We start from the raw sequence: 27,676 nt of genomic DNA, 5'->3' as shown, positions 1-27,676 counted from the left end.
CAGCTAACAGTCAACTGCTCCATTAGCAGCGCAAGGGATTCAAATTCACTCAGGATTCAGATTCTATCAAGTTAGTTCCTAACGTAGCAGGGCACACAGCCAAGGAAGAATGGGGATAAGGCTCTTGGTGCTCACAGCTCTGAGGGCAGAAAGGATATATATGAGTGGTTCCTTGCCCCAACCCTCGGGTGGTGGCCCCACAAACATACACAAAAAAGCAAGCAGCTTTCAGGAACTGGTATTTATTATCAAAGTCATATTTGATGTCAACAAGATGCCACAACTACAAAAAAAATCGCGCACATTGCAATCTCAATGCAAACAGTCAAATGGAACCCCAGTCATTAAAAAAGTAATTCAAATTACCCCAAAAAGCAACTGAATTTTTTAAACATCTTTATACATCCAGCCAACAAATTAAAATGGTTAACAAGAAAAAATACAAATTCAGAGGTCTGGTATTGATGTTTAAAAAAGGCAACCGCTTAAGCATTTCTATCAATTCGAACGTCAATCTCTCGGCCACTCAGCTTCATCCCATTCATCATCCGGCAGGCTCTCTCAGCCACCTCTGGCGACTCAAACTTAACCACACCGCACCCCTTGGACTTCCCATTCTCCATCTTGATGTCAGCATACAGCACGTGGCCTGGGCACAGGGAGGAAAGAAGAGATCATCAGGCAAACCAGAGCTCAGCCCAATCTGGGCTCCACTCAGACCAAATCACCTGTGAATTCTGACCGAGTTAACAGGGAGAGTGGCCCCAGTGCCTGGTGCATGAACGCCCAGAACACAGTGGCTGGGACCCAGCTACAACAGCTCTCAACCCAATTGCCATTCTTCTGCCAACAGGACAACAATCTGACAAGCCCCATGATAAGCCTTCCTGGCAGCTACAAATATAGGACTTTACACTCTGAAGAATTACAAACAAAAGGGGGAGGGTTGCGTGAATCCAACTTTATAAGCAAATTTTTACAGAGGCTTCATTTTCAATATACCACACCAACACATTTACAAGGCCATCACCAATATGATGGACACTGCTGCACTGTCCAAATATAAGCGGTATAATAAATAACAAGCAGTTTCAGATATTCAAGCACAGATTAAGTGTCCAGGTATGTGTCAAGCACTGTGGAAATAAGTGCACAGAAGAGCCACAGAAAGCTTTACTTCACTGACTGCAAGAACATGACAGTGTAGTCAGTGCTAGGGGACTACAACTCTAGAGTATCCTAGATCAACATCCTGGAGGGCTTCTCACAGGAAAGCTCTGAAATTACAGTTAAATTCAGAGGAAGACTTGCTGATAACAGTTCTCAACAGAACACTTCTGGAGAACAGCACCTGCAACTCAGGTTTCAGAGAAAGGAGGGAGATGAATGTGGAAGGGACCGAGTTGTAAAAGGGCCTATGAGTATGGACTTTTGTCTTGTCCAAGGGTCACTTCCAGGTATCTGAGACCGGGGGAGTTACATGATCCAATCTGACTTTTCAGAGTATCTACTATAATGTGGAAATTAAGGAGTGGGGAGAAAGGTCAAGAAGGCAGGCTATGTCTCAATAGCTGACCTGAGAGAAGAACTAGGACAAGCAGCAACCTTGGTGAAATCCGAGCCATTACTGAAACAGGAAATGAGAATACCACGGAAGCTTCAATCCAGCAAGCCACCTGGACTCCAGCTTAGGGCTGGGCCTCCACTTGAGATGGTTAAAAGAGAAGTGGTGGGGGTGAGGGTCGGGGGTTCACCCACAGACAACTTAACTTCCTTTTAGCCACAAAGTGAGTCTTCCAGAATGGTTGCCTGGTGTGCTGGAAAACCACAATCACAGACCCTCAGTCTCACACACACACAAGCTACTGTATCCAGAGCCTGCAAAGACAGACCATGGGACCTGCTGGGCAAGTGCTCTTTGGGGCACAACCCAAGTAGGTACTGTGGTGGAAAGTAACCTTGTCTCATTGTCTCAGATGTATTCATTTTATTTAGGTTTGTTGCTTAGAAGCCATGTGACCTTGGGAACATGACTTTGCCTGACTCATCTATAAAATGGGGAAATTCTATCTCCTTTCAAAAACTGTAAAAGGAGAAAAAAGGTTAAGGATGAAATGAAAACACATGTGAAAAGTATCTGACACATAACAGGAAACTCAACCTGCTTGAATACTTGCATAAGCAGAAAAATGGCAACTCCCATCAGCCCTCTAGTGTAATAAAAGTGGCTAAGACTAGGACAGAAGGTTCACTGAATAACTCAAATGCATTATCAACAAGCTAAGATTTCTGAAGCCACAATATTTGGAAGTACCTAGAAAGCCTTTCTCAAACACTTACCACATTCGTTGAATTTATCCTTTAGCATCTTCCAAGTAAAATCAAATGGGAGCTAATGGGAAAAAAAGAAGAGACTGATGAGTGACCCAACCAAATCCGAATGCATAAACATCATTATGTAATCTAAAGGTGACTTAAAAAGGAATTCCTGTGACACAGAGAAACTAGCTGATCTTCAAACTGTGATCTCAACAGAACAAAACAAGTTGGTATGGAATGGGGTTCTAAACTAGCATACCAAGTTCACCCCCTTGTGGCTTTCTCTGTCCGTGCAAGCATCATACAGAGAGCAGAATGTACAGTTAGCTGCCTGTGGTTCTGGCCACAGAACCACAGAATAGGAGCTAAGGGTGGTCAATTTGGTACAAATAACTTTTTCCTCTGTATTGCCATGCTAAGGTTTAGTGGCTCTTCAAGCCAAGGGATCAATCAAGAAACTAGAGTTCTCACCCTGGCTGGTGTGGCTCAGTGGACTGAGTGCCGGCCTGTGAACCCAAGGATCCTTGGTTTGATTCCTGGTCAGGGGATATGCCTGGGTTGCAGGCCAGGTACCCAGTTGGGGGTGTGCAAGAGGTAACCAATCAATATATCTCTGACACATTGATGTTTCTCTCACTCTTGTTCTCCCTCCCTCCCCCTCTGTGAAAATAAAATTAGAAATCATAAAAAGTAAAGAAACTAGAGTTCTCAACCCTGGCTGGGTGGCTCTTTGGTTAGAGGATTGTCCTGATACACCAAGGTTGCGGGTTCAAGTACATACAAGAATCAACCAATGAATACATAAATCGATGGAACAAATCAATGTTTCTATGATTCCCCCTTCCTCTCTAAAAGTCAATAAATTAAAACAAAACAAAACTATACAGTTCTTTAGCTCACCATTCCATCTAGCAGTCAGAGAAGCCCAGTGGGTTTTACAGAACCCACTATTCTTGCTGCATAGTGTTGCTGGCTCTCACATTCCCATATCCTACCAGAACTAAACTTTGGGGAGAATTACAAGGTAGCCTTGCATGCTACTCAGCTCCTTTTCTGAGGACATGACTTCTTGACTCTGACCTGCCAACATTCAGTCCTACCAACTTCCTATCTCTCCCCCTCCCTTTGTGCATACCACAGAGAGGTTGCTGAAGATCCACTTACATTTCTCACAAATATCTGGCAGGCCTTCCTGGCCACCCCTGGAGCATGGCCTCCAGCGCCACCAAAGGAACCTGCGAAGCTTCCTCCAAAGTTGCCACGTTCCATCTCGATGGCACGGTCAAAGCTGGCACTGCCGCCGCCACCCATGGCCAGGCCCATGCGCTCAATGCCAGCGCCCAGGGCAGGGCCCATGGCAGGACCCATGCGCTCCAGGCTATTGGCGCCCATGCGCTCCAGGCCCATGCGCTCAAGACTGTTGGCGCCCATTCGTTCCAGGCCCATGCGCTCCAGGTTGTTGGCGCCCATGCGCTCCAGGCCAGTGGCCATGCGATCCATCACAGGGCCCATGCGCTCCAGGCCAGCCCCCATGCCTGCGGGCACCATGCGCTCCATGCTCAGGCCCATGCGCTCAATGGCAGGGCCCATCCGCTCCACACCAGAGCCCATGCGCTCAATGGTCTGGCCCACACGGTCGATGGGTGCGGCCATGCGCTCGAGGCCAAAGCCCATGCCGGCACCCATGCGCTCTACACCAGACCCGATGCGCTCCATGGTCTGGCCCATACGCTCAATGCTGGAGGCCATGTGGTCGAGGCCCAGTGGGCCCATGCGCTCGATGCCGGAGCCCATGCGCTCAACAGAGCCCATGCGGTCCATGACCAGGCCCATGCGCTCGATTTCAGAGCCCACACGATCCATGCCATGGCCCAGGCCTGCGCCCATGCGCTCCATGCCGGCACCCCCAATGCGGTCAATGCCAGGACCCATCCTCTCGATCCCGGGGACACTGCCTCCACCTCCACCTGAAAGAGGGACACAAAACAGACAGATATAAGGGACCTGTGTCAGGATGGTGACCTGGGTGCAGAGGCCCGAGCAATTCACAAGCTCACCCACAATTCATAAGCTAAGTCCCACAATAATTTATCATTTAGACACCCCTCAAAAGTTGACAACTTTTAGAGCTGGGCAATAAGTACATCGTTTTCCCTACTTCTGTGCCATAGTTGAAATTTCCATAATAAAACTTTAAAAAGGAAAAAAACAAACCCTGGAGGACTCGTGTAGACAATGTTGTCCATGTTAATTCAGAAGTGCTAGTACTTATAACAACAAACTTTGTGAGACATGGCTGTCAATTCCTGAGAACACTGCCATTTCCCCACCACCAGACACCAAGAAATCACCTCAGGGGGAAAGCTCAGAAATGCCACTCTCAGATGGTAACCTGGTGTCATGGATTTTACATGGTGGCAATTCAAAATCACTCACCACCGTTATCCTCTTCCAACCTATCCCTCTCTAAGGTGCCCTGCTGGTGGCCAATCTGGCTGCATTTCCTTAGCATCTCCAAGGGCACAGAGAAGCTATTATACAGCCATGTAAGCAAGAGGAGGTAAAAAAAACAATCACTAACATAGATCCTCTGTATTTAAATGAACACAGCCAGCCACTTGCAGGGAACCTTTTCTGTCAGGGAAACCACCAACCGACCTGTGTGTAAATTTGCTGGCTCTGGAGGAAAAGAAACCAATGGCACCAGAGTGGACTCTGGAAGAGGCCCAGGCTCTGTCCCTCACAGCCACAGTTCAGCTGAACACATGCTGGCAAATCAGCAGTGCATGACGACTCTGTGACACTTTCAACTCTGGACAAGGAGAATCTGGGCTCCACCACCAGGGACACTGGCCACTGCTTTTCCACATGCAGAGCCTGTGAGGCCCTCTCACTCAAGCTTCACCTTCACCATCATCACTACCACCACCACCACCACCACTGCCACCTGCCTCTGAAAATGGGCTGCTGGGCCGCAGTCCAACCCAAGATGCAAATTAAGAGGAAACTCAGCCGTTTCTGTAACTGATGTTCTAACTGACCAATATTGTGACCTGGCAAAAGTCTTTCCCCTTCTTCATACCTTTTACCTTAGGTGAATAACAGAACACCAAGTGGCAAAATATATGCACAATTTAAAGAATATTAGACTTTCAGAGCAGAGATTTCTCAGAAACTGTAAAAAAGGTAAGAAACTTAAGAGAGGGGAGGTTGCATGCTCAAGAGCATCGGAAATGAGGCTGACCGCCCCCCGCCCCCGACAAGACACCAATAGCAGCAGAGAACTAGGAAGAAATGGTGCCCACATGGAGACATCAGTCCACTAGAGAAGATGCCAGCGAGTGGAGCCACCAAGGAAATACCAAGATGCTCAGACCCATGAGGATAAATCGGGCTGAAAAAAAGTAAATTTCATTTTAAGTACCCACTTTAAAAAGTGTATTAATGGAAAGATATATTCCAAAATGTTTAGGCAATCATCGCTGGGTAGTGAGATTTCAGGTATCTACTTTCTTCATAATTTTTTGAGTTTCTTATAAGTACATGTATATATTTTAGTTAACCATTTTTGTTATTAGGTGGCATGTTTTTATAACCAAGTAAAATATTTACTTTTAGGAATTTACAATTTTATAGTATTGAAAACAAAGCCCCCAACTTATGTGAAAACATTATAATAATGACAATGGCCAACAGAGGTCACAGAGCACTTAGGTAAATACACTTTTATATGTATTAACTCATTTACTCTTCACAACAACCCTATGAAGCAGTAAGTACTATTATATCCACATTTTACTGTATAAAAATCAAGAGAGGTTCAGTAACTTGCCAACTGTCACACAGCCAGGCATTAACTGGTTCCCATCCCAGGCAGTCTGTTTTAGAGCCCATGCTTTTCACCACTACACTTTACTATCCCTGGTAATAACAGCCTATTCTAAAAATCAAAACAGCAAAACTAAGCGTTTCCTACCTCCTCCCTGCTTTGCAATGATCTCTCCTCTCTTCAGTGCATTACTTAGGATTTCTAAGGAAATCAGGAAGAAAAAATAATTAGCCAAATTTCTCTATGGTAATAAAAATTTGTTCATTACAGATTTCAGAGGAATACTACTAAGAAATTTAATAAGGAAAGGGGTGGGGGTTTCAGAAATACACACACAGACAAGACCATTTTACTGGAAAACTGGAGAATCCTTGATAGGTCATGATGTGAGGAGCCCTCGTAGCTCCAGAGTCTGAGGCCCAGTTGGTAGGGGCATCTGGGAATGCGCCCAGCAGAGCCAGGAGCCAGTATACACCATGAAGTGAATTTGGAAAGTCAGAACAAGAATGGGGCCAGTGGCAATTTTTCTAAAAGCTGGTCCAGACCCTCAGTACTCAAAGACTAAAGCCTGCACTCACTCACCCACCCACCCAGATCCAACCAACACTTTACTGTTAGCAGACTAAAGCTGTAGCTACACTTACAGCCCCAAACCCTGCAAACCACCATCATGCAGTACTGGAAATGTGACCTAGTTAACAAACTGTGCACAGAAGTACTTCAGCAAGCTGAGCCCATCGGCCCCTAGAAGGAGCTGGGTGTGATGGTGACTAAGTGACAAACAAATCCTCAGGAAAATAAAAACCCCAACACACTCAGCCATCCAAGACAGAAAACACTGCTGCTCACTTGCCAACAGTTCATCCAAAACTTTTTAATGTTTGTCAAATGCTATCATTAGTGGTAATTTTTAAGTTTCTTCTCAGTCTTTCATTATGTATAAGAAACTTGCATTGTGCCACCCCAAAACTGGTCTTGGAAGTGTGCTCACTAACACAGACAATAGCCACATATCACATCAAGTATTATGATCATGATCACAAAGAGATTAAACCCTACCACACAGCTGTTTCTAGTATTGCAATTACCTGCTAAAGGCAGGAGGTAATAAAGTACACCGAGAAATAATAGACCTTCATCCAGCCTGCAGAACAGTACAGGGCTTATTCTACTGTGAAGTCTATGATCCTGCTCAGTAGGCCCAGGCCTAGTATCACTTCCCAAGAACAGTACTTAGATCAAACCACTCCCCGCAAAAACTTCACAATGGTTCCACCACTGATTTAAAGAGAAAAGGCCAAATTCTTTCCATGGGCATTCATTCACAGCCCTCCCTGCTCTGACTCCCAATTTGAATCTGTTCTTCCTGTCCTAAGTAGACCCTCACCTCCAAGCCTCTACACCCGACCAACATTGTGTGCCAGCACACCTCTACCTATGCTGAACCTCTGGCTTAAACCACATCTCCTGCTCAGATCCAGGGCTTTTTGTGCGGCGTGCATCTATTATTAGCCTTCAAAGGCAGTGCTTTTTCAAATCTGAACAGCGAGAAAACCATTACCTTTGTGTGGTGCTTACATGGCAGCCAAGGGCCTGGGGGAATCAACACCTCCACCAGCTCCCTTACTAGGTTACTTGGATGTAATGACCTCCAGTGCTAACCTGAGCCACTCTCAGCAATGTCTCCCAGTGCACCATGTCCCTCAAGGTGAAGGACCACATATCTATCGATATTTCCTGCAGCACCAAGTACAGATCTACTGCCTTGACAGGAGAAAAGGGACACTGAGTAGGAAGCCTCCAACAGAAAGGAGCACCAAAATGATTCAACTGTCAAATACACAGCACAGAAAATAAAATAAAAAACTGGAAAACCAATCCAGGTAACTACTCTAAAAAACCTGACAAATATTTTACTTGGTACAAAGATCTCTTTACTAACTTGAGTCTGATGACAAGTAGTAGCAAGGAATTCCAGAACCCCCTTGTTCTTGCCCAAGGTCATTTTGGGAGGCTTTACAACACATGACAGGCTTGATCACACAGAAGGTGCCAAAGTAGCAGGAGAGAACGAGGCTTGCAGATAACATTTTTATCCAGGTCAGAACGAGTTTTCTGTAGCCACCTGAAGTAGCCTCACCAGATCCACTGTGCCACTGCAGGAACCAGGTGGGGGCCGACAGCATCATCACATAGAGGCACCACAGAGCAACAAAGGATTAAGGGTTTAGAGCAGAAAAAAGCCCCCCATGGGAGCAGAGTCATATGCCACCTTGTTCTCACTATAGCTGGTCACGAATTGGTATTTGCAGCAAATGACAATAATTTTTAAACATTTAAAAAATGCTCTACCATTCCAAACACAAAAACAAACCAGCCATGGCAATAAGACACTTTTAACTGACCTAGTCACATAGGGATTATGAACTCACTCCCAAATTCTAAAGCTTTGGAATAATTGAATAACTGAGAATGAAGGTCATATCAAGCAAGTGCAGGGGGGGAAAAAAGGTAAATCGTCACTACCAGTCTAGTGAAACGTGAGGAAGTCATTCAAGTTACCTAACCACAATCAGGAAAAAGGTGAAACAGAAGTCTCCATCAAAGTGTCTGTCCTGGCCAGGTAGCTCATTTGGTTAGAACATTGTCCCGATATGCCAAGGTAGCAGGTTCAATCCACAGGCAGGGCACATATAGGAATCAACCAGTGATTGTATCAGTAAGTGAAACAACAAATCAATGTCTCTCTCTCTCTCCAAAATCAATAAATAAAAATAAAAAATAAAAAAAGTCTACTCTGAAGGAGTAGTTTCTGATCTATTCCTTCAAAGAAGATGGGGGTCCTAGAGTAATGTACAGAATTAATTAAGAATCCTGTCTCACCAATGAGCTGAATGACAACTCTTTCTACGGCCTCCATATGTTCTAAAACAGCTCAGTTTATACAAACTAGACCGAAAAAGCGTAAAGATCTTCACACCTGGCCTGTAGTGTTCCATAAAGACAGAGGCTGAGCACTCTCTGGGGCTATAACATAGCAGCTTCTTATCTGCTCTGTACAGGGTGAGAAACAGGTGAAAATGGAGGACAGGGCAAGGACAGGGGGAAATCCATGCTCTAAATTACCTTTGAGAGAAATAACTTCTGAGCCCAGGAATCTCCTTGCAACACACTAATGAAGAAGAAGAATTAAGCAAACGGTCTCAGAAAAACCTCAACTCAAAACAGGGGAAGATGCCCATGTAAAGTAAAGAAGAAAACTACTTTGCAGCCTAACAAAAACAAAAGAGTTTCTCTGCATGTCAACAGGCCAATACTCCACACCCTCCAACATCAGAACACTTCTCTGGTTCACCACTCTCTTTCAAAAGCACACCATATCGTCCGTGTTGACTGCAACAGCACCCTGGACTAAAGAGACCCACATCCCTACATGGCAGGGCCTTGACAATCTCCACCAGAACTAGAGAGCCACAGTTACGTAAGTGCAGCAGTTTCAACTTCCCCAGCTAGCAAACAATCTCATACCAATGTGGACCAAGAAGCCACCTGCAAAGACCAAAGTAGTGCTATGGATAGCAATAGAAAATTCAAGGACCAGAAGTTTTTATCTAGGTCTATAAAACACACAATTTAAAAAAAGGCCAAGGAACACCAGCAGACTTTGCCTTAAAAAAAAACCTCTGACATCATGGTGCACCTGCACCCCCAGGGGGTGGACCCTGCCAGCACAGGACCCAGGGGGCCTTCTTACCCATTCCTCTGCCAAGGGGCTCTCCAAAGCTTCGAGACATTCCCATCTCATTTCTGGCAAAGTCTCTCTCAAATCCTCCACCCACGCCATGCTCCATCTCTGTGGAAAAAAATATTACCCTAGGCCTTTCCGGGAATACCATTATATTTTACACATTAACAAAACAAAAAAAAAAACTCTTATAGACACACATAGTAGCCACCACCAAATCAGCATATTTAGTTTTTCTACAGGAAACCAACATTCATCCTTTATTCCTTTAAAAAAAAAAAAAAAAAAAAAAAAAAGTCACCTCAACCAAACCCCTGAAAACCTTAGCCCATGAAAGAGGACTAATTCACAACTCCAGTTACAGCTACACATTGGGCACCCGCTGAGCACCCGCTACTGCAGTAACTGGCAGGGGAGGCCGCAGAGCATGTTGGATCAAAGGCAGGCTGCAGGAGAGCCTGCTTATGTCCCAGCAGCAGCAGGTACACCTCTGGGGCTCTTGCCACATGCCTGACCATTTCATGGAATCCTCACAACCAGCCCACACACCTATATTACCCTCCATCACCACTGCCCCTTTACAAAGAAACTGAAGTTCAAATGACTTCGCAACTTGACCAAGGTCACATGCACAGTAAAAAGCAAAGTGAAGGTTGAAACCTAACCCTAATGTAAAAGCCCATGCTATAATATGCAAGCATAGCTATTTGAATATATATATATGCACACACCCGCCCACCCCCAATATAAAAGGACTTCTCTACCAACAACTGGAATGGATATACTGACAGCAGGAGCATTTATTTTTTACAATGTCTTTTAAAAAACAAAGGTCTTACTTCCTCAAACTCCACCCTCTGAGACCAGAAACCAATGTTCAGGACAGTTCTCTGACACAGGGTCATTGTCTCTGCAGAAAAACAGTGGCCTTGCTTCTAGACATCTTCACTGGTATTTTAAAGATTTTATTTATTTATTTTTAGAGAGAGGAGAAGAGAGGGAGAAAGACAGGGAGAGAAACACTGATCAGCTGCCTTTCACACACCCTCAATGAGGGACCTGGCTGGAACAACCCAGGCATGTGCCCTGACTGGGAACAGAACAAGCGACCTTTTGGTCTGAAAGATGATGCACCACCCACTGAACCACACCAGTCAGGGCTTCACTTGTGTTTTAACACAACACCACAAAACTTTTGACCTGTAACCATAAACTTCAGGCAACAAAAAGACAAAAAATACAAAAATAAAAACAACAGTCTTAGCTTCTGTGGGGAAAAGCCCTGTGACAGATGTTGCCTGCTTGAGAAAGCCTTTCATGATTCCTATCACTGGCTACTTATCTTCTTATACATTCAGCCAAAGCAAGATTTAAAATGCATCTCTCAATCTTTTTCTCCTATTTAGAGAAAATAATTTTCTCTAAAATTATTTTTTTAATCCTCACCAAAGAGTATGTTTTGCCCATTTTTAGAAAGAGGGGAACAGGGAGAGGGAGAAATACCCACGTGAGAGAAGCATCAATCAGTTTTGCTGTCACATGTGCCCCGACCAGGGATGTTCACCTGCAACCTTTTTGATATATGGGACAACACTCCAACCCGACCAGGGCTAAAAAAAAATTTAGTTCACTAATCCTGCTTCTTAGAACTATCAGGCAAACACCTTTTATTACATAACAACAAAAAAAAATGGTTATATCCCTGTTTTCAATGAAGTAAACAAGTCTATTAGAGATATGTAAGGAGGCTAGCCAGCATTAATAAGAAAGGAGACTAACATTAAATAAGGAGATGCAGCAGATTTTGGCAATGGTGGAATCTATATTCATAGTCTGAATCAATCCAACTAGGTAGGTAGCCTATGTCTGGTGGGCAGGAAAGAATCCTCAGGGAGGTACTGTAACAGACAGAGCTCTGCAGGACTCCTTTAACGCCTATCACAAGCCTATGAAGAAGGCAGCACCCGACCCTTTTCAGATAAGAAAGTCATATGCAGGCATTAAGGTATTGCCAAAGGCCTCAGAATGCATCAGGAAACCCTGTGAGAACTCCAAAGTACTCCAGAGAGAAGGAGAGTTCTTACTTCACTGCAAAATACTGCATCAAATCAGTTATTGTTTGATATGTGAAAATATTACTTTTTTTTACAACCATTCTATCAAGATTTGACATCTCCTATTTGACTAATTTGCTCCAAGAATCTTAAGTTCTAATCAGACTAATGTCAGCACCTGTGACTATAATATATGCATTATGGTCATCAACTGAATGTTAAATTAAATCCGAAACATCTTCAACTTTTCCAGTGATTTAAACTTTCCTTGCCCTGGCTGGGTAGCTCAGCTGGTTAGAGCATCACCCCGATGCACCAAGTCTATGGGTTCAATCCCTGATCAGGGCACACACAATAATCAACCAACGAATGCATCAGTAAGTGGAACAACAAAAATGTCCCCCCAGCCCCATCCTCTTTCTCTCCAATTTTTAAAACAAAAAACAACAACAAAAACAACCCCCCCCCCACAAAACTTTCCTTTGACCCAGCACTCAAGGGCTCTATCTGGAGTTGATCCCACCCAATCAGTATCTCAGAACATCTAAGAACATAACCTAAGACACATCCCTCCACTGTGACTCTCCACGAGAATCAGCACTTTAAATCTCCAACCACCAGGCCCAGAATTGTAACTTCTTCATTCCAGTTGCCAGGTCACCACGACTTTGTCCACGTGGCTCAGCACCCCATTTCCATCTACTAAATCACATCAGTCTACTCAAAGTAACAACCCAAATCCCGTTTGTAATGACTCATCTGTTCTGAGTAAATACTTTATCAAGCCAGACTTCTCCAGTTATCATTTTTATTAAAAATCCAATGAACGCACAAACCACAGACAACCCTGAGAGCACACTGGCCACACAGACCTTTGTCCCTTCATTCCTAACTCATGATGAGGACCTTCCTACACCTTTTCCCCATCATCTACAACAAGGTACCCCATGAAGAACAGTTTATTCATCAAAAATATCTTTTTCCAGCTGACAGTTAATGTCCATCCTAGTAAGGTATGCTTGCTCTATACTATCTCCACATTATCCATTTTCCAGACCAGCAAAGAAAGGTTTAACCCCAAATCTTTAATGACTTCCCATTCCAAGGATGTTATGTATATAAAGGAAGCAGTATTTCCACAGGTGGGGTCAGAGTCCACCACACCCAGAGGATTTGAGAAAGGAGGTTTCTCAGGGCACAATCAACAGCCCTGCTGGTGAAGGGGGCTGACACCAGTGCTAGGGGCAATTCTAAAAGGCAGGATTCAAAGCATATTAAGAGCCAGACTCTGGAGCCAGACAGCCTGGGTCTATATCCCAACGTTATAAGCCATGTGACCTTAGGCAAGTCACTCTGGGCCTCAGTTTCTGATGAAATGGGGATAACAGTACCTACACATCATGTGGTTCTTGCAAGGATTAAATGAAAACACAGCTTTTATAATAATTATTATCATTATATTTCTGTTAAGAGGTTGGAAGGGCGGTAAGATTTAAATGATAATACACAAAAATTTGCATTACGTAAAAACTAAATTAATGCCTCTGCTCACAAGAGTCATCAGAGTAGATGATCAAGAACCCATCAGTCCAGCACTCCAGTGGAGGCATAAATATCAAAATGGCCAAAGAAACTAATCCCTTACACTTGGAGAAGATTTTAAAGTATGCAAAACATAAACACACGTGTCTAGACAATACTTCCTAGTGTAACAGGCAGTAATAAAGCTTTAAAATTTTACTGGACAATTACTAGGGAAGATTCAGAACACAGGACATCTCAGGAGTTTAGTGACTAAGAGAATAAACACTCACCTACCATTAAGTATAGCTTCTGAAATACAGACTTACAATTTTACTGATATTTAAGGCAATTTTAAGACATCTGATTCAGTAAAAATTGGAAGGGGAGAATCATTTATTTAAAATGGGTCTGCTACTGAACGGTCACCCAAGAGTCAACAGCCAGCACAAGGTAGAGCAAGCAGGAGGCAACACTTGTCTTACCGTTTATTCTGCCCATGTTCATCCCAGATCCAAATCGACCCATGTTTTCCATACCACCACCAAAGGGACCCTCCATGCCTGAAAGAGAATTCGCATTTCAGCACCACCCCTAAGAGACTACTTACACTGATCAGGAAAAGAAAGCTGTTTCACAAGTTTCATTTGGGCATTTTCTATTTTCTGCCAGGAACTTACTTACCAAAGTTTAAGGGAAAAAAAAAAAAAAAAGCTACTGCTCTCAAAAAGTTGATCTGGTCTGATCCACCCCCTCCAGGAAAAGACAAACAAGAGAGGCCCAGAGAGATGAAGTGATTTGCCCAAGGTCACAGAGCCAGTAAGTGAGAAAGCCTGACCCAAAAGCCAAGATACACACTGGAAAGATCAACAGGTGGAAGTAATTTCAAGACTAAAACTTTTTGGAAACCAAAGTGAGAATTTCATGCAGGGCTTAAGAGAAAAGAAAGAAAGGGGGGGAGAAGAGAGAAAACCATACCTAAAAGCAATTACATTTGTACTTCATTTTAAATTTCTTACCTCCCATTTTATTTATTCCAAATCCTATGCCTTCCATTCCCATTCCTTAAAAAGAAAAAGTCAATGCAAACTAAAATTACATCAAAGCAGTAACATTTTGAAAAAACACAAGAAATTCTAAACCAGCAGATGTATAAAATATCCCTGATTACTAATGTATTTTAATTGTCAAGAAAAGAGGGGTAGAGCCCTACCGTATTGACTGTCAAACAATCACATTCCAGGAAAACTATTTAAGCCTTTAACAAAATTCTGTTAACAAAAAGCCTTATGACTCAAAATTCTGTAGAGTCCACGTAGTTTAATTAAATGACCAAAGCAGACAGTTTTTAACACGAAATCTAATTATCAGGTACAGACTAGGGAACATTCACTAGAAGCTTATTTTAGGAAGAAGTCAATTTAAAATCCCTTTGAAAGCTAAAATTCTCTAAGTAAAAAGCAGTTCTAAAAAACACTGAGGCTTCCTCCCCCAACCCCAGCCTTCCTCTTAGATGCCAGGCAGGAGGGTGTGCTGGTTGAGAGTAGCAGAGCCATCTGAGGTGATGGCCCCGGCCACCAGGGTCAGCTCCAGAATTTAAGCTGAGAGGAAGACAAGCGATATACAGAACTGACAGCAGCAGGGTAGAGAGGCCCCCATCTTGCAATTCAAAGGATTTCAAGAAAGACCTAAGTTTGAAGTCATAAAAATAAAATATTTCTTCACAGTATATAAATGCCTCATTGCAGAGAAATGCAAATGCTAAACAGCAAAGTTTAAAGTTTATTCTGCATTTCCAAGCTTTCATTCATTAGGTATTTCTTACCTTCTTGAACACCACTGTGCATCACATGTCCAGTGGCCTACAACAGCTATGCTGTCATGCAATGAGCCCCTCACCATAGTTTTTTGCATCCATCAATGCCCCTGCCTCTAGAAGCTGTCAACAGCAAGGCCTGAGTCCAAGGGGGTCTGGGTAATAGACTACGGCAGTGATGTGGTCCCACGGTCAGAGACCTACAGTCTCTGTCACTAATTGATAGTGTGACCCTGAGCAAGACCAACTCTGCGGCTTGCCTCCTTTCATCAAATGGCTTAACTATCTCCGCTCAGGTCAGGCAAGGATAAGTATGATGGCTTTAGAAAAAAAACTTCAACTTAGAAAAAATACAAAATACTGCCTTTATCAAAATGAATTAGATAAGAAGGGAATGTTGTCCCAATTAAATCTTTATTCCTTTTGAATTACTCAATGTCCAATTATCCCAATAATTAATACTTTTAACTATGTAATAACTTTTAACTTCCCCATAAATCCTCAATCAAGGCAACAGTGTAATTCTCACCTGCAGGTCCTATGTTTCCCATGCCAATGCCTTTATTCAGGTGATTGGCATCAATAGGCTGCCCTCCTGGTCCTAACCCCATTCCAATACCACCAAGTCCATCTGAAAGGAAAAGAGAAAGTCAGAAGTGTAGATTCCACTAACTTAGAATAAACCATGACCCTCAAAGGCAAAGAGTCACAGCTACCACGCTCCATTCCCACCCACCACCACCACCACCACCACCACCAAACCCAGGGTCTAATTCGTAACTCAACACTGGTACATTTAGGAGTTCTCCTTTTCAAGGCATAACCTCTTATATGCAATTACAGATTGGACTTTATTGTACATATAAAAGGGCAACTAAAAATCAGTTCATTTGCAAGTTACAGAGAATTACGAACAACTCACACAAATATGCCCACCTCCACCTCCCAGCCTAGTAGCCTAAGTACTTCTCCCATGAAAAATCAATGTTATAAAAGCCAGCCAATTAGCCACTGGGCATAAGGTATGCTTTAACTCTGCCATAGCTGGTTTTAATAACCATGAAGGTAGTGGATTTACAGAACCCATCCTCTACCCAGAAAGCTTCTTAACTCACGGATAGATAGCTAAATAACAATGAAGTTAATGGATTTACAGAAGCCCACCCCTCAACTCCATGCTACACAAACAGGGACCCAAGAATACAGACTGGCCTCAAAATAGCCACCAAGGCCTGCGACAGTGTAAGACACTTGCAAAGCTCTAGTCTGAGGCCTAAACCATGACCAGGCAAGTGGTTTTTACATGGAAAAAAAAAGTTCATTAGAAAGGGAGGTGGGGGGAGACAGAAAAGGGGATGGGGGCATTAAAGGGTGATGGAGACTTGATTTGCAATGAACACATAGTCGATATACAGATAATGTATTAGAACTGTACACCTGATACCTGTATAATTTTTTAACCAATGTCACCCCAATAAATTCAATACACCCCCCCCCCCGAGTATGGGTATTTAATCTGATTAACACCCATTTTTAATTGCACAGAAATAGAAGCAAGAAATCACCAAGGTTACTTACTCCCCAAAGCACCTTTCAAGACAAGCCTCTGAAATGTGCTCAGAGACCAAAAGCCATAGATAATGGTCTCCCTGGGGCCCAATGCGTGCCTGCCAAAGTTGCCAAGCAGTACCCAGCCCCTGAACATCAGTAAGAGCCATCACCCTGAACTTGGATAATCACTGCAAGTGATCGCACTGATTATGACAAAAAATGTCGTCCTTCAACATATAATTGTTAACTTTCAACACATAAGCCATCTCTTACTCTTAAAGACATCAAACTCCCATCTGCCTCTATTATGCTTCTATCCTAAATTGCAAAGGCACTCAAGAGCTAGTGTTCTAGTCTCTGAGGGCCCCAAACTTAAGGCACTGCTCCAGGACTAGAGGCACTGACAACAGCCCTGCCCCACCACCTTACCTAGTGGGAAGTCTGCCCTAACACAGCACAAGCAGGTCCCACCTCCACCTACCCCATCCTCCCCACAGTCTTTTTCCCACATGCTAGCCTGGCCTGCACTGATAATTCCCCGACCTTCATGCTACAACAGGCTCTCACTCCCACTGTGGTCTGTGCGCCGGATCAGCTCACCTGTGGGCTTGCCAGATGGAGTGCCTAGGGCTTCACTAATGCATGCCCTTTCCATCTCCGTGAAGATCTACCAACTAACCTTCCCCGTTCACCTGGATGTTGCAAATAACCCTATATAAAAATTTTGATTGCTGCACTTCACATACCATAAGATTCACCGATTTAAAGCGTACAGTGCAGTGATTTTTAGTATATTCCAAGTTATGAAATTACTACCACCATCTAATTCTAAACATTTTCATCACTCCAAAAAGAAAACCCATTCCCATTAGCAGTCACTCTCCACTAACTCGTTTCCCCAGCCCTGGGCAACCATTAATATACTTTCTGCCTACAGATTCACCTGTTCCAGATGTTTCCTATAGATGGAATCAAGTCTCATCCATGTTGTAACATCAGCACTTCATTCCTTTTTATGGCTGAGTCATGTTTCATTGTGTAGGTTTACCACATTGTACTTATCCACTCATCAGCTGAAGTCATGCTGCTATCAACATTCGTGTATGAGTTTTTGTGTGGAAGTAAGTTTTTAGATCTCCTACAGTGTACTTAGGAGTGGAACTGCTAGGCCATACGGTGATAACAAATCTTTCTGAACCCAAGTGCAGCCTAGCGTGAATTCCCTTTGCAGTTCTGGATTCTTCATTCCCACCAAGACACTTTTCAAAATGTCCAACTACATCCTCTACATCCTGGGCAGTCAGCCTGACGCACCACAAAGTAATCCTAACCACCATTGCTAAATTGTAAATCTCTGCTCATTTTTCACCCTGAGAAAAATTTATAGAAGAAAAACCCTTTTGAACTTTTCCCTCAAGAATGGTCAAGTGTACTACAGAATAACATGGCACAAGTTCAAGTAATTGCAGTTTTCTGGTCAGTATAAATCAAATTCTAAATCTCAGACATAATAAATGAGACACTTACGGGGAAGTTGCTGTGGACGCTCAGGAGGGAAAAAATCTCCCTTTGGTAAGGCCCTCTCATCCTGAAAGAAAAAGAGAAGACTGTCTGCAACGGCAAAAGATGGAAATGACACTCATCAACAGAGGACTAGTTTGAAAAATTTTGATACCCCCTCGCCGTGGAATACCATGCAAGTATCAAAAGAAATGTGGGCAATTTCTTGGAAGCTTTTGTGTAAAGAGGGAAGGATTAAAATATATACTCATGTATATACTGTGGAGGATAAGATAGGACCTGGGCATGAAGCAAGAGCAAGACTCTCTCACACTATCTTTTTCACATTTTTGGACTTTTAAATGACATGAAGCAATTTATCCCCCCCCCCCGCCCCCCACAAACAGGCTTTCTTTTCTTTCTTTCTTCCTTTCTATTTATTTATTTTCAGACAGAAGGGAAGGGAGGGAGAAAGAAAGGGAGAAAAATATCAATGTGTGGTTGCCTCTCGCACACCTCACACCAGGGAATCTGGCCCAAAACCCAGGCATGATGCCCCAACTGGGAATTGAACTGGCTTTGGTTCTCGGGCCAGCACTCAATCCACTGAGCCACACCAGCCAGGGTGCAATGATCTATTTTTTAAAAACTGAACGTTCCTTTGTAGTTCCTTCCTGAATATGAGTGCTAACTACATTGCCCTCACCGTGTTCCAGTCATGCTTGTATTAACTGTTATCTTTGGCACAGCCATAGCAGGGACAATGTTTATATTGAAGCACTTCTACAGAACTTTAAAAGGCTCTCTAAACCAAAGACTTAATAAGGTTCACAACAGGCATGATGCTAACTAAACATACTGAAAATTGGAAACCCAGACATGTAACTATTCTTTTGAAATTGATCACTTGCTCAAGCAGGATACTCAACTGACCTCCTGACCATGCCGATCAGCCAATTGTGCAAAGAAAAACATATCTGAAGTGAGAGCTGCCTGAGCTGTCATAGATGTGCTCACCATAGCCATACCCCAAACTTAGACCAGCGATTTTCAACCTTTTTCATCTCATGGCACCTATATAAACTGATTACTGCAATTCTGTGGCACACCAAAAAATATATTTTTTGCCAATCTGACCCCCCCAAAAAAAGGTGTAATTTTGATTCATTCATACCACTTGGCTATTATTATGTTGGCTGTTGTCATTTAAAAAAATATATTTTACTTCTTTATTTTTAGAGAAAGGGGAAGGGAGGGAGAAAGAGAGGGAGAGAAAGATCAATCAGATCGGTTGCCTCTCCCCATACACGCCCCTAACCAGGGACCCAACCCCCAACCCAGGCATGTGCCCTTACCAGGAATTGAACTGGCGACCTTTTGCTTTGTAGGGCAATGCCTCACCAACTGAATCACACTGGTCAGGGTGCTGTTGTCAGTTTTTAATTTGACAAACTATGGGAAAAGAGGTCAATGTCCCTGACTAAATAATCAGATAATTTAGTATAGAATTATACACCCGAAATCCATAATTTTATTAACCAATGTCACCCTAATAAATTCGATTATAGTTAGGTATTGCTTGTTTTAAATAGTCTTGTGACCCACTGGTTCAAAATCACTGTCTTAGACTGATCCATAAATAATGGCTATGTGTGCACTTCAAATAATCCCATGTTTCTGCTAGACTTATTTGAGTATATTATGGAGAAAGAGATCCCATTAACTTACCATTTTCACGTGCATTGGTCTATCAAACAGCAGTTGGCCATTAAACATAGCTGGTATTACAATTAAGGCCATTTCTTACAATTCTAAGAACATGCATAGCAAGAGAGAAATGAGAAAAATAATTCAACCGGTACCAGTCCCTCTAAACAATGAATTTATCAGCAGTTCTGATTCCTCATTACATTTCAAGTATTTGTATTTGGTTCTCAAGTCAGAATAAAAGGAAAATAAAGCTCAAGGGGGAAAGAAGTAGTAAACTTCAGCTTACACCTTAGGTATAGAGCTTCATTCATACAGCCTTATACTTCTTGCCAAACCATCCTCTTAAGCACTGGCATCAGTTTTCTGTATGTGTCCAACGGGCCAGGTATCCTAACATTTGTGAAGTACCATGTTTTCTGGGCAAAACATTCAGTATGTCTTGCCTGAATTTAGTGACTGTGTTCCTCTGTGGTATTCTCCACTATGGCATAGGATAACAAATAAGTGCTGCTTCTAGAATGATGGCAATCCACTAGAAAGAGAGGGCCCTGCAAAGGCTCACATATGCAATAATTAAACTTCTCTCCAGCAGCATATTATTTGGACTCCCCCCTTCAAATTAGACTCCTCGAAAAAGAAATCACAGAAAAAGACCACTCGTGGGAATATGCCTATTTTCTCAGCCCTATTATCTACACAAGACTAAATCAATTCATCCCAGAGAACTTTCAAACTCCACAGAAATGCATTCCTCTAGTCACTCAGGAAATAGTGGTATACAAAGTTACCACTTCCACACACAAACCTATATTACTAATACAACAATTAGATAAACATTCACCAAGAGTTAAATTCCAGTAAAAGGATACATATAGCTTGCACAGCTTCAATGGACTGTTCAAAAGTAACAGTGCCTATTCCACGACTTTTTCCGTCTTTATCTTCAAGAATGTCTGCCCGGACCACCACACCAGCCATACTAAAAACTTCCTTCAGTTTCTTCCAGCCAACTTTATAATCCAGCTAATCAAGAGAAGGGGAAAGAAAATTGCAATGTAAATGTCCTAAGAAAAACAATTTTTATTACATGCATGCAACATGCTTTGGTTGGAACAAGCATTAGAAAAATATGTCACAAAAACTTATGGACTACAGTGGAATTTTTCAAGTAGGACTTTTTCAAGATGGTCTTTAACTGCCATTTAGTGTCTCTTTTTCTCTGCAAGAACAGCTTAAGTCACCGCATACATTTATAATGCTTACATCTAAATATTAAAAATAAAAAATTGTTCTCTTAGAGTTTACCATCACTCTCCCCAACCCACTTTCGTTTAAAAATATTTTCCTTTGCAACAAAAGGCAAAATCATTTATCCCAGACACAAGAGGGAAGTCTCAGTGTATAATCTCTACTCAGAAACTTTTTTATCCTGCACCTAAATAAACCCACCAAGGAATGCAGACACAGCTGCCACTTTTATAAATACTAGCAAAACACAGTAAACACAGACCCATGGGACCAGTCAAACCTGGGACTTATGACTGCAGTGGTCATTAGAAAACAAGTCCAACTCCAAAGTTGATTTTAAAAAATAGATCAAGAAGATAACATAACCCTCTCAAGTTTTTCTTCTCAAATATCAAATCTACTTTTCTAACACACTGACAAGATTGTTTCAAAAAGTTCTGATTTTTTTTCTACTTCAGACACTGTTTCATTTACTTACATTTGCTACAAATACTGTGCTTCCAAGTCTTCCAGCCTGTAATGCATGGATAATCTCATTTGGGATGTTAGGATTATTTAGGATACTGGGTGGGATATTAATCATTCCTGGGCCACCTGGTCCCATACCCATCCCACCAGTCGTAGCCATCACCTTTTGCATTGCTCTCCTGGCATGTTCACCATCAGGATCCTAAAACGAGCAAAAAAGTGTTACTGACCCAGTGACAACTGAAATCATGCTTGCACAGTAAGCGATATTCCCAAAATTTCAGAAATTGAGAGTTTGTTTGGAAAGCATTTCTCAAAATCTAAAACAAAAAACTCAAATTAACTAAACCACCAGGCCAGAAAGAATCCCAGCTAAAGGAATAAGGAAGAAACAGTGTAAAACTTAGCTCTCAAATGAACTAAGTAAAAAATAAAATAAAAGGGGGTGTGGTGTAGTGGGAGTTTTGACATAATTAGTTGACTTAATATAGACCTTCCAGATTTAAATAAGATCTTCACAGGCTTGGTATAGTTGAATCTTACTAATTCCATGGGGTTTTGTAATCCCTGCAAACCCCATCAGTGATTTTTCCAAAGGTCTGAAAACAGTTCAAGATCACCAAGGTACTCCATCTTTCACGTTATTCAGGCATCTGACTCCTGTATAAAGTCTGGACAGGTTTGTGAAGCTCTAGTATTGACACTATTAAACTCCCTGCCCTTTCATGTATCACACCTTCAACACACAAGAGAACAAACCCTATAATACTTTCCTCCCTGACCTCTGAATATACTGACCTTCCTCCGAGAAAAACAGGTAAAAATAAGTCCAGAAGGGACTGAATCACATACACACACAACCCCCCCTGCCTTAAAGGAGAACAGGCATTCAATTTGGATTAGATATGAAAGATTTTAGTCACAATAAACTCAATTTTAAAGAGATAATTAAAAAAAAAATAAAAAAATAAAAAAAATAAAAGATGAGCCCTGACTGGTGTGGCTCAGTGGGTTAGGCATTGTCCCACAAACTAAAAGTTCACCATTCAATTCCCAGTCAGGTCAAGGCACATGCCTAGGTTGTGGGCCGGGACCCCAGCTTGGGACATGGAAAAGGCAGCTGATCGATGTTTCTCTCCCTCTTTTTCTCCTTCCCTTTCCCCCTCTCTAAAAATAAATAAATAAAATCTTAAAAAAAAAAGGGGGGGGGGGTAATAGGAATTTTTTTAAAAAGAAACAAACAAACAAAAAAAAACTTGGGCCAAGAATACGGGTCAAACTGGGTAAAACTGTAGGTACAGACCCTTTAAAAACAACAGAAAACCACAGGTTAGGCTTGAGTGCCTCTGAGAAAACACACCAGTCGCTTAGGATGTACTTAGCCACTAATTCAAACTTTTTATAGGATTGACTACTGAAGCCTGTGACTGATCCTCTTCTTTAAAAACAGAAGGAATATGGAGGAAGGAGGAGGAAGGAGTTTGGTCTGTTCCTTAAAACATAGTCCAGGACTATTTTTATCTTTTCCCAACTCCAAATAGGACAACTCAACAATTACAAATGATCACCCAGTGTTTCAAGAGCTTACTTCTTTGACTTTCAGTGGTCTTCCACTCAGACTATGCTTGTTTAGAACTTCAGCAGCTTTTTTCATGCTCTCTTCCATCTTGAATTCAACAACACTATGAAGAGTCAAAAAGAAATGAGTGAAACCAGTTCTGTAACTGAGGGCTCAATTGCTAATAGGTAACTAGACAATACTTACGCACATCCCTTTGGAAGAGGCCACAGACCAATCAGAAGAGCAAGGAAAGGGGGAAAAAGAAAAGAAAAAAATAGTAAATAACAATGATAGTTATAAAAATGATGTATGTATCAAAGTTAGGGGTTTTTTTGTTTTTTGGTTTTTTTTAATCAACCCTTCTAAGAGGAAGCTGAAGAAGTGTCTTGCCTAGCCTTCCTTATTAAAAGCTGGGCTCCTCATTATCTCCTTTTCCTGCACATTACAAGCATTGCACTACAGTTGCTGAAGTTATAATAAGCAGACCTAAATTCAGGTTCTCCAAAATAACAAAAAACAAAAACAAAACAAAAAAACTCACACAAACTTTAGATCTGCTTCCCTCTGTATTCAATCAAGTCCTTATCATACTCCTCCTAAATCCATCCCTTCCATAAATTGAGCTCATCCTTTTGATTATTCTAAGCCATCCTATTCCACGACAGAACATAGTTTATTTTCTTTTTAAACTAGGCCAATTTTAAACATTCAGGTTTTAAATATTTGTTTTACAATTTACTGGCACAGAGGCAACTTTTTGTAATCTTTGGTTCACACAACTTTCAAATTCAGCAAACAACCAAGAGTAACATTTTCTAGACAAGAACACACGTTTTACATTAATATACCACCACTAAAATTCCATGCATAATTCACACACAGCCAATTCCTCTGTTAACGAAGAGACAATGCTACAATTGGTCCCCAGTAATCAAAATTGGGCATCCAAACAGAATACCAAAAAGCTCTTTGGCCAGCCATTTGGAAAAGCGGGACTCCTTTTGCAAATCCCTTCCCACCCCACTCCAATGTTTGGCGAAATCAAACGTGGCTACTGTAACATGAGCACTCACTGCCTTCCTGATTTCATTCGATTCCACGCCACCATACAGTTACATTTTTCATGTAGTAAATCCACAGAAGAAATTCTCTCAGACACTTACCCTTGACTTTCCTTCAGCGTCCATTAAGAGCTCCACGTATGTTACCTCACCAACTACAAATCAGTTTCCAGACGACACATAAACCAAGGGAGAAAAGCCAAGAAAACAATGGGAATTTAGAACAATCATCAGCAACCTTGTATGGAGCCTCTGCCTTATAAGAAAGCCCAGAAACACTCCATATTCTCTAAACCACAGAACTAGGCATTACAGGTGTGCAGTAAAGGTAGGTGAAACTCATTAACAATATGTCCTTGATGTTCCTCCCACCACAAACAAACTATTTCCACAGATTTCCATATCAATTTCTCTGTCTGGACTCTCATTCATGACTAAAGGCAATCCAAATCTATAGGAAAGAAGTCTGCGTGATTCATTTTTTGGGAGAAGGGAGGAAAAATTCTACACATAAACTCTTACTGGTGAAAGCAGGTAATTGGCACACAAATTGCAATGCTGCTAAGCTTAGCTCAAATGCTCAATCAAGGGACATATATATGCTCAAAGGCGTATGCACAACGTTGCAGGCTATATGGGTGGGCAACCTGTATAATAGCATAGAGCCCTGCACTCAGGAGGGCTATGTGCTTGGTTTAATGCTGTTGTGGTGGTCTTGTAATTCCTAATTTTTAAACAAGGGGCCCACATTTTCATTTTGCACTACACCCCACAAATTCTGTAGCTGGTCCTGCACACAGCACTGGGCCCAACAACTGTCAGAAGTAGTGATGTTTGAATATCCAATCACAAAATCAAAGCAGCATCTAGATTCTCTTCAGGGAATTAAGCCAGGCTTATTATTATTTCTCAAAGTCCCCATTAGAAGACAGAGATAAATGCGAATTTAGAGCTCAGTTTGCATCTAAACAATTAAACAGACTCTAATCTACACAAAGGGGAAAAAAAAACAAAGCATTTCAAAAGAGTCTGCAGATTTTCCTCAAGGTTTGGATTGCCAATTCATGACCAACATGACCAGACAGGTGTTAAAATCCATCAAGCCAACCATTTAAATGGCTGCTGAACTTGAAGACGGCAAACAGAAAACAGAAATGTAAAGCCTTAACTTGGAGAAAACAGTGTCTATGCAGCATCTCCTAAACCAAGAAAGAGCTTTTGTTCTCAGAAATACCCTTCTTATTTTAAAGGATTATTTGTGGTGGTAAAGTCTTCTCTAACTCAGTTTGATTTAGCAGTACAAGGGTAAAAATAACCCTCCTTAATGGATGGGCTCAACAAGTCCTGCCTATTTTTAACTCTTTTGTTCTAAGGATATTAAAATTATAGGATTTTTAGCCCTTGCTGGCGTGGCTCAGTGGACTGAACGCCAGCCTTCGAACCCAAGGGTCACTGGTTTGATTTCCAGTCAGGGCACATGCCTGGGTTGCAGGCCAGGTTGCCCGGTGCAGGGCTCGAAAGAGGCAACCACACAGTGATGTTTCTCTCCCTCTCTCTCTCTCTCTCTCTTCCCCTCTCTCTAAAAATAAAAAATTAAAATCTTTAAAAATAATAAAATAAAATTATAGGATTTTAAAATTAATATTGCAAGGAGATATTTAAATGTAAAGTAAAATTACTTTTAAATAAAATTAACAATTTGAGAGGCATATTTATTAGTAATATATTTACATGGCAGTTGAAAGCAAGAAGGCCAAGTGTTCAAAATTTAAGTCTACAGCCTTGACTTCCTTGCCCTTTCCTGAAATGTGAACCAGCACTTTACACAAAACAGGAAGGAGGAGAATCAGTAGAGCGATGAAGAAAGGAAATAGGAACTGGTAAGTTTAACATGGAGCACACACTCCTGAGGGGCAAACTGAAAAATAACCACAGACAAGGGACAGTCATACAAATGGACTTTATTTACTCATACAAAACAAAAACAATTCCAAAAAGTTGTGACCTCTCCTGAAGCCGTGTTAAGAGCCATTTACTTCAACAACAGCAGCCATTTGAGGACCAATAGCCCTTGTCTCCACTTAAATAAAAATGCCAAGTTATATCAAGCCAGTGAAGAGAGAACCCAAGTTTATTTCCTATGATCTGTGACTGTGACTACTGCCTAATAACCTTAATAAATAAAAGAACCACAATATCTAACTCAAGGACAGCTGTAATTATTGTCGCTGCCAAATTCAAATACTATTGCTTTTGGACAGTTTCTAGACTGTGCCCATAAAGATACTGTATCAAAAAGATGGCATGGCAACCTAGAAACCAAGCAAATCCCAACCAAACTTTTTTCCACAGTCATAACCATTTTAATAAAAGCCAGGTTTGGAAATCAGGACTTTTCACACTTAACATTCTAGTTGTGGCACACATCCAACCTTCAATCCTCTGAAGCAAAAATTTGCTTAAAATGTTCCCTCTCCTTTCCCCCAAAATGGTATAGTTTAGTAAAAACAAAATTTACATTAAACAAACTCTCCCTCCTCTCAGGTTGGCCATAAGTGAGGCAGTCACTGTGGCTCTAACATGGGTAATGCTTTTCCCAAGGATCACCAGTAGTAACCATGCTCCTCCTAAATCCTGACCTCCAACCTGGGAGACCTCATACATTCAGAGATGTGAGCAAATCCAAGTCACAGGATCTGCAACCACTGCTGATTCATACTTCCCTACAGGAAGATAATGAGAAAGCCTGTTAAAGACTACTTCCCTTTCAGTTCTAAATATTAAATAAAGCAAGTCCTGTTTAGTAGTCAGTACTAAACTATCAACAAAACTTTGAGGACAAAATTTGCCAACTAACAATCTGGTCATACTCAATGAAATGCAGTTTGAATGAGCCAACCAACCAGAGCAGAGCACAGTGAGGACTGAGAGGCAGAGTTCACAAACTGGCAGTAACAAGTGTCACAGAAATGGCATTCTCCTGAACATGGATGGAATCCCAAGAGGAGTTTGCTGAGGCAAATTCTGTTGCAGCTTAAACATCAAAATGTCTACAAAGAAAAAACTAAGACCTTGAAAAGCCTAATAATGACAAATGTTATCACCTACCTTTATTTTAAAATGGTCCAAGAAATCATTTTTAAGCAACATTTAGGTGGATTATTGAAAATATTCCCTCAAGGGAAAAAAATTTTTTAAGTGACACAAAAGTTTTATACATATATAAATTTAAAAAATATATGGAAATATATATGTACACATTTTCTTGAGGATATATATACATATCCTCAAGA

General features: G+C 41.7%; 1 protein-coding gene across 6 annotated transcripts; it reads right to left on the bottom strand.

Moving 5' to 3' along the window:
* Nucleotides 1-226: 226 nt before the first annotated feature.
* Nucleotides 227-25,613, bottom strand: HNRNPM (heterogeneous nuclear ribonucleoprotein M). Of its 6 annotated transcripts, none has more exons than XM_053917794.2 (14): nucleotides 23,527-25,604; nucleotides 23,350-23,443; nucleotides 21,772-21,963; nucleotides 20,915-21,068; nucleotides 20,064-20,113; nucleotides 18,363-18,423; nucleotides 15,814-15,915; nucleotides 14,488-14,532; nucleotides 13,954-14,031; nucleotides 9,903-10,001; nucleotides 6,296-6,349; nucleotides 3,484-4,286; nucleotides 2,341-2,392; nucleotides 227-649 (listed from the first exon to the last, which is right to left on the bottom strand). In XM_053917794.2, the coding sequence occupies exons 2-14, from the start codon at nucleotides 23,425-23,427 to the stop codon at nucleotides 486-488; spliced, it is 1,932 nt and encodes a 643-aa protein (XP_053773769.1). In that variant the 5' UTR covers nucleotides 23,428-23,443; nucleotides 23,527-25,604; the 3' UTR covers nucleotides 227-485. The 6 variants fall into 6 exon arrangements, with proteins under 6 accessions (XP_053773769.1, XP_071076569.1, XP_071076570.1 ...); XM_053917798.2 differs by lacking the exon at nucleotides 227-649 and adding an exon at nucleotides 2,791-2,872 and having other exon boundaries at nucleotides 2,367-2,392; nucleotides 23,527-25,612; XM_071220468.1 differs by lacking the exon at nucleotides 6,296-6,349 and having other exon boundaries at nucleotides 23,527-25,605.
* Nucleotides 25,614-27,676: the final 2,063 nt, after the last annotated feature.

The sequence above is a fragment of the Desmodus rotundus genome, unplaced genomic scaffold (genome assembly GCF_022682495.2).
Source record: "Desmodus rotundus isolate HL8 unplaced genomic scaffold, HLdesRot8A.1 manual_scaffold_285, whole genome shotgun sequence".
NCBI classification, from domain to species: Eukaryota; Metazoa; Chordata; class Mammalia; order Chiroptera; family Phyllostomidae; genus Desmodus; species Desmodus rotundus.
The sequence above is the reverse complement of the archived record's forward strand: the minus strand, read 5'-3'. Positions and strand labels throughout refer to the sequence as shown.

Coding starts and splice junctions, on each gene's coding strand:
- HNRNPM (XM_053917794.2), bottom strand. CDS start 23,427: ATGGAAGAGAGCATGAAAAAAGCTGCTGAAGTTCTAAACAAGCATAGT. Junction 14,533..15,813: donor GGGAAACATAGGACCTGCAG/GTGAGAATTACA, acceptor TTTCTTTTTAAG/GAATGGGAATGGAAGGCATA. Junction 10,002..13,953: donor GAACATGGGCAGAATAAACG/GTAAGACAAGTG, acceptor TTTTTTCCACAG/AGATGGAGCATGGCGTGGGT.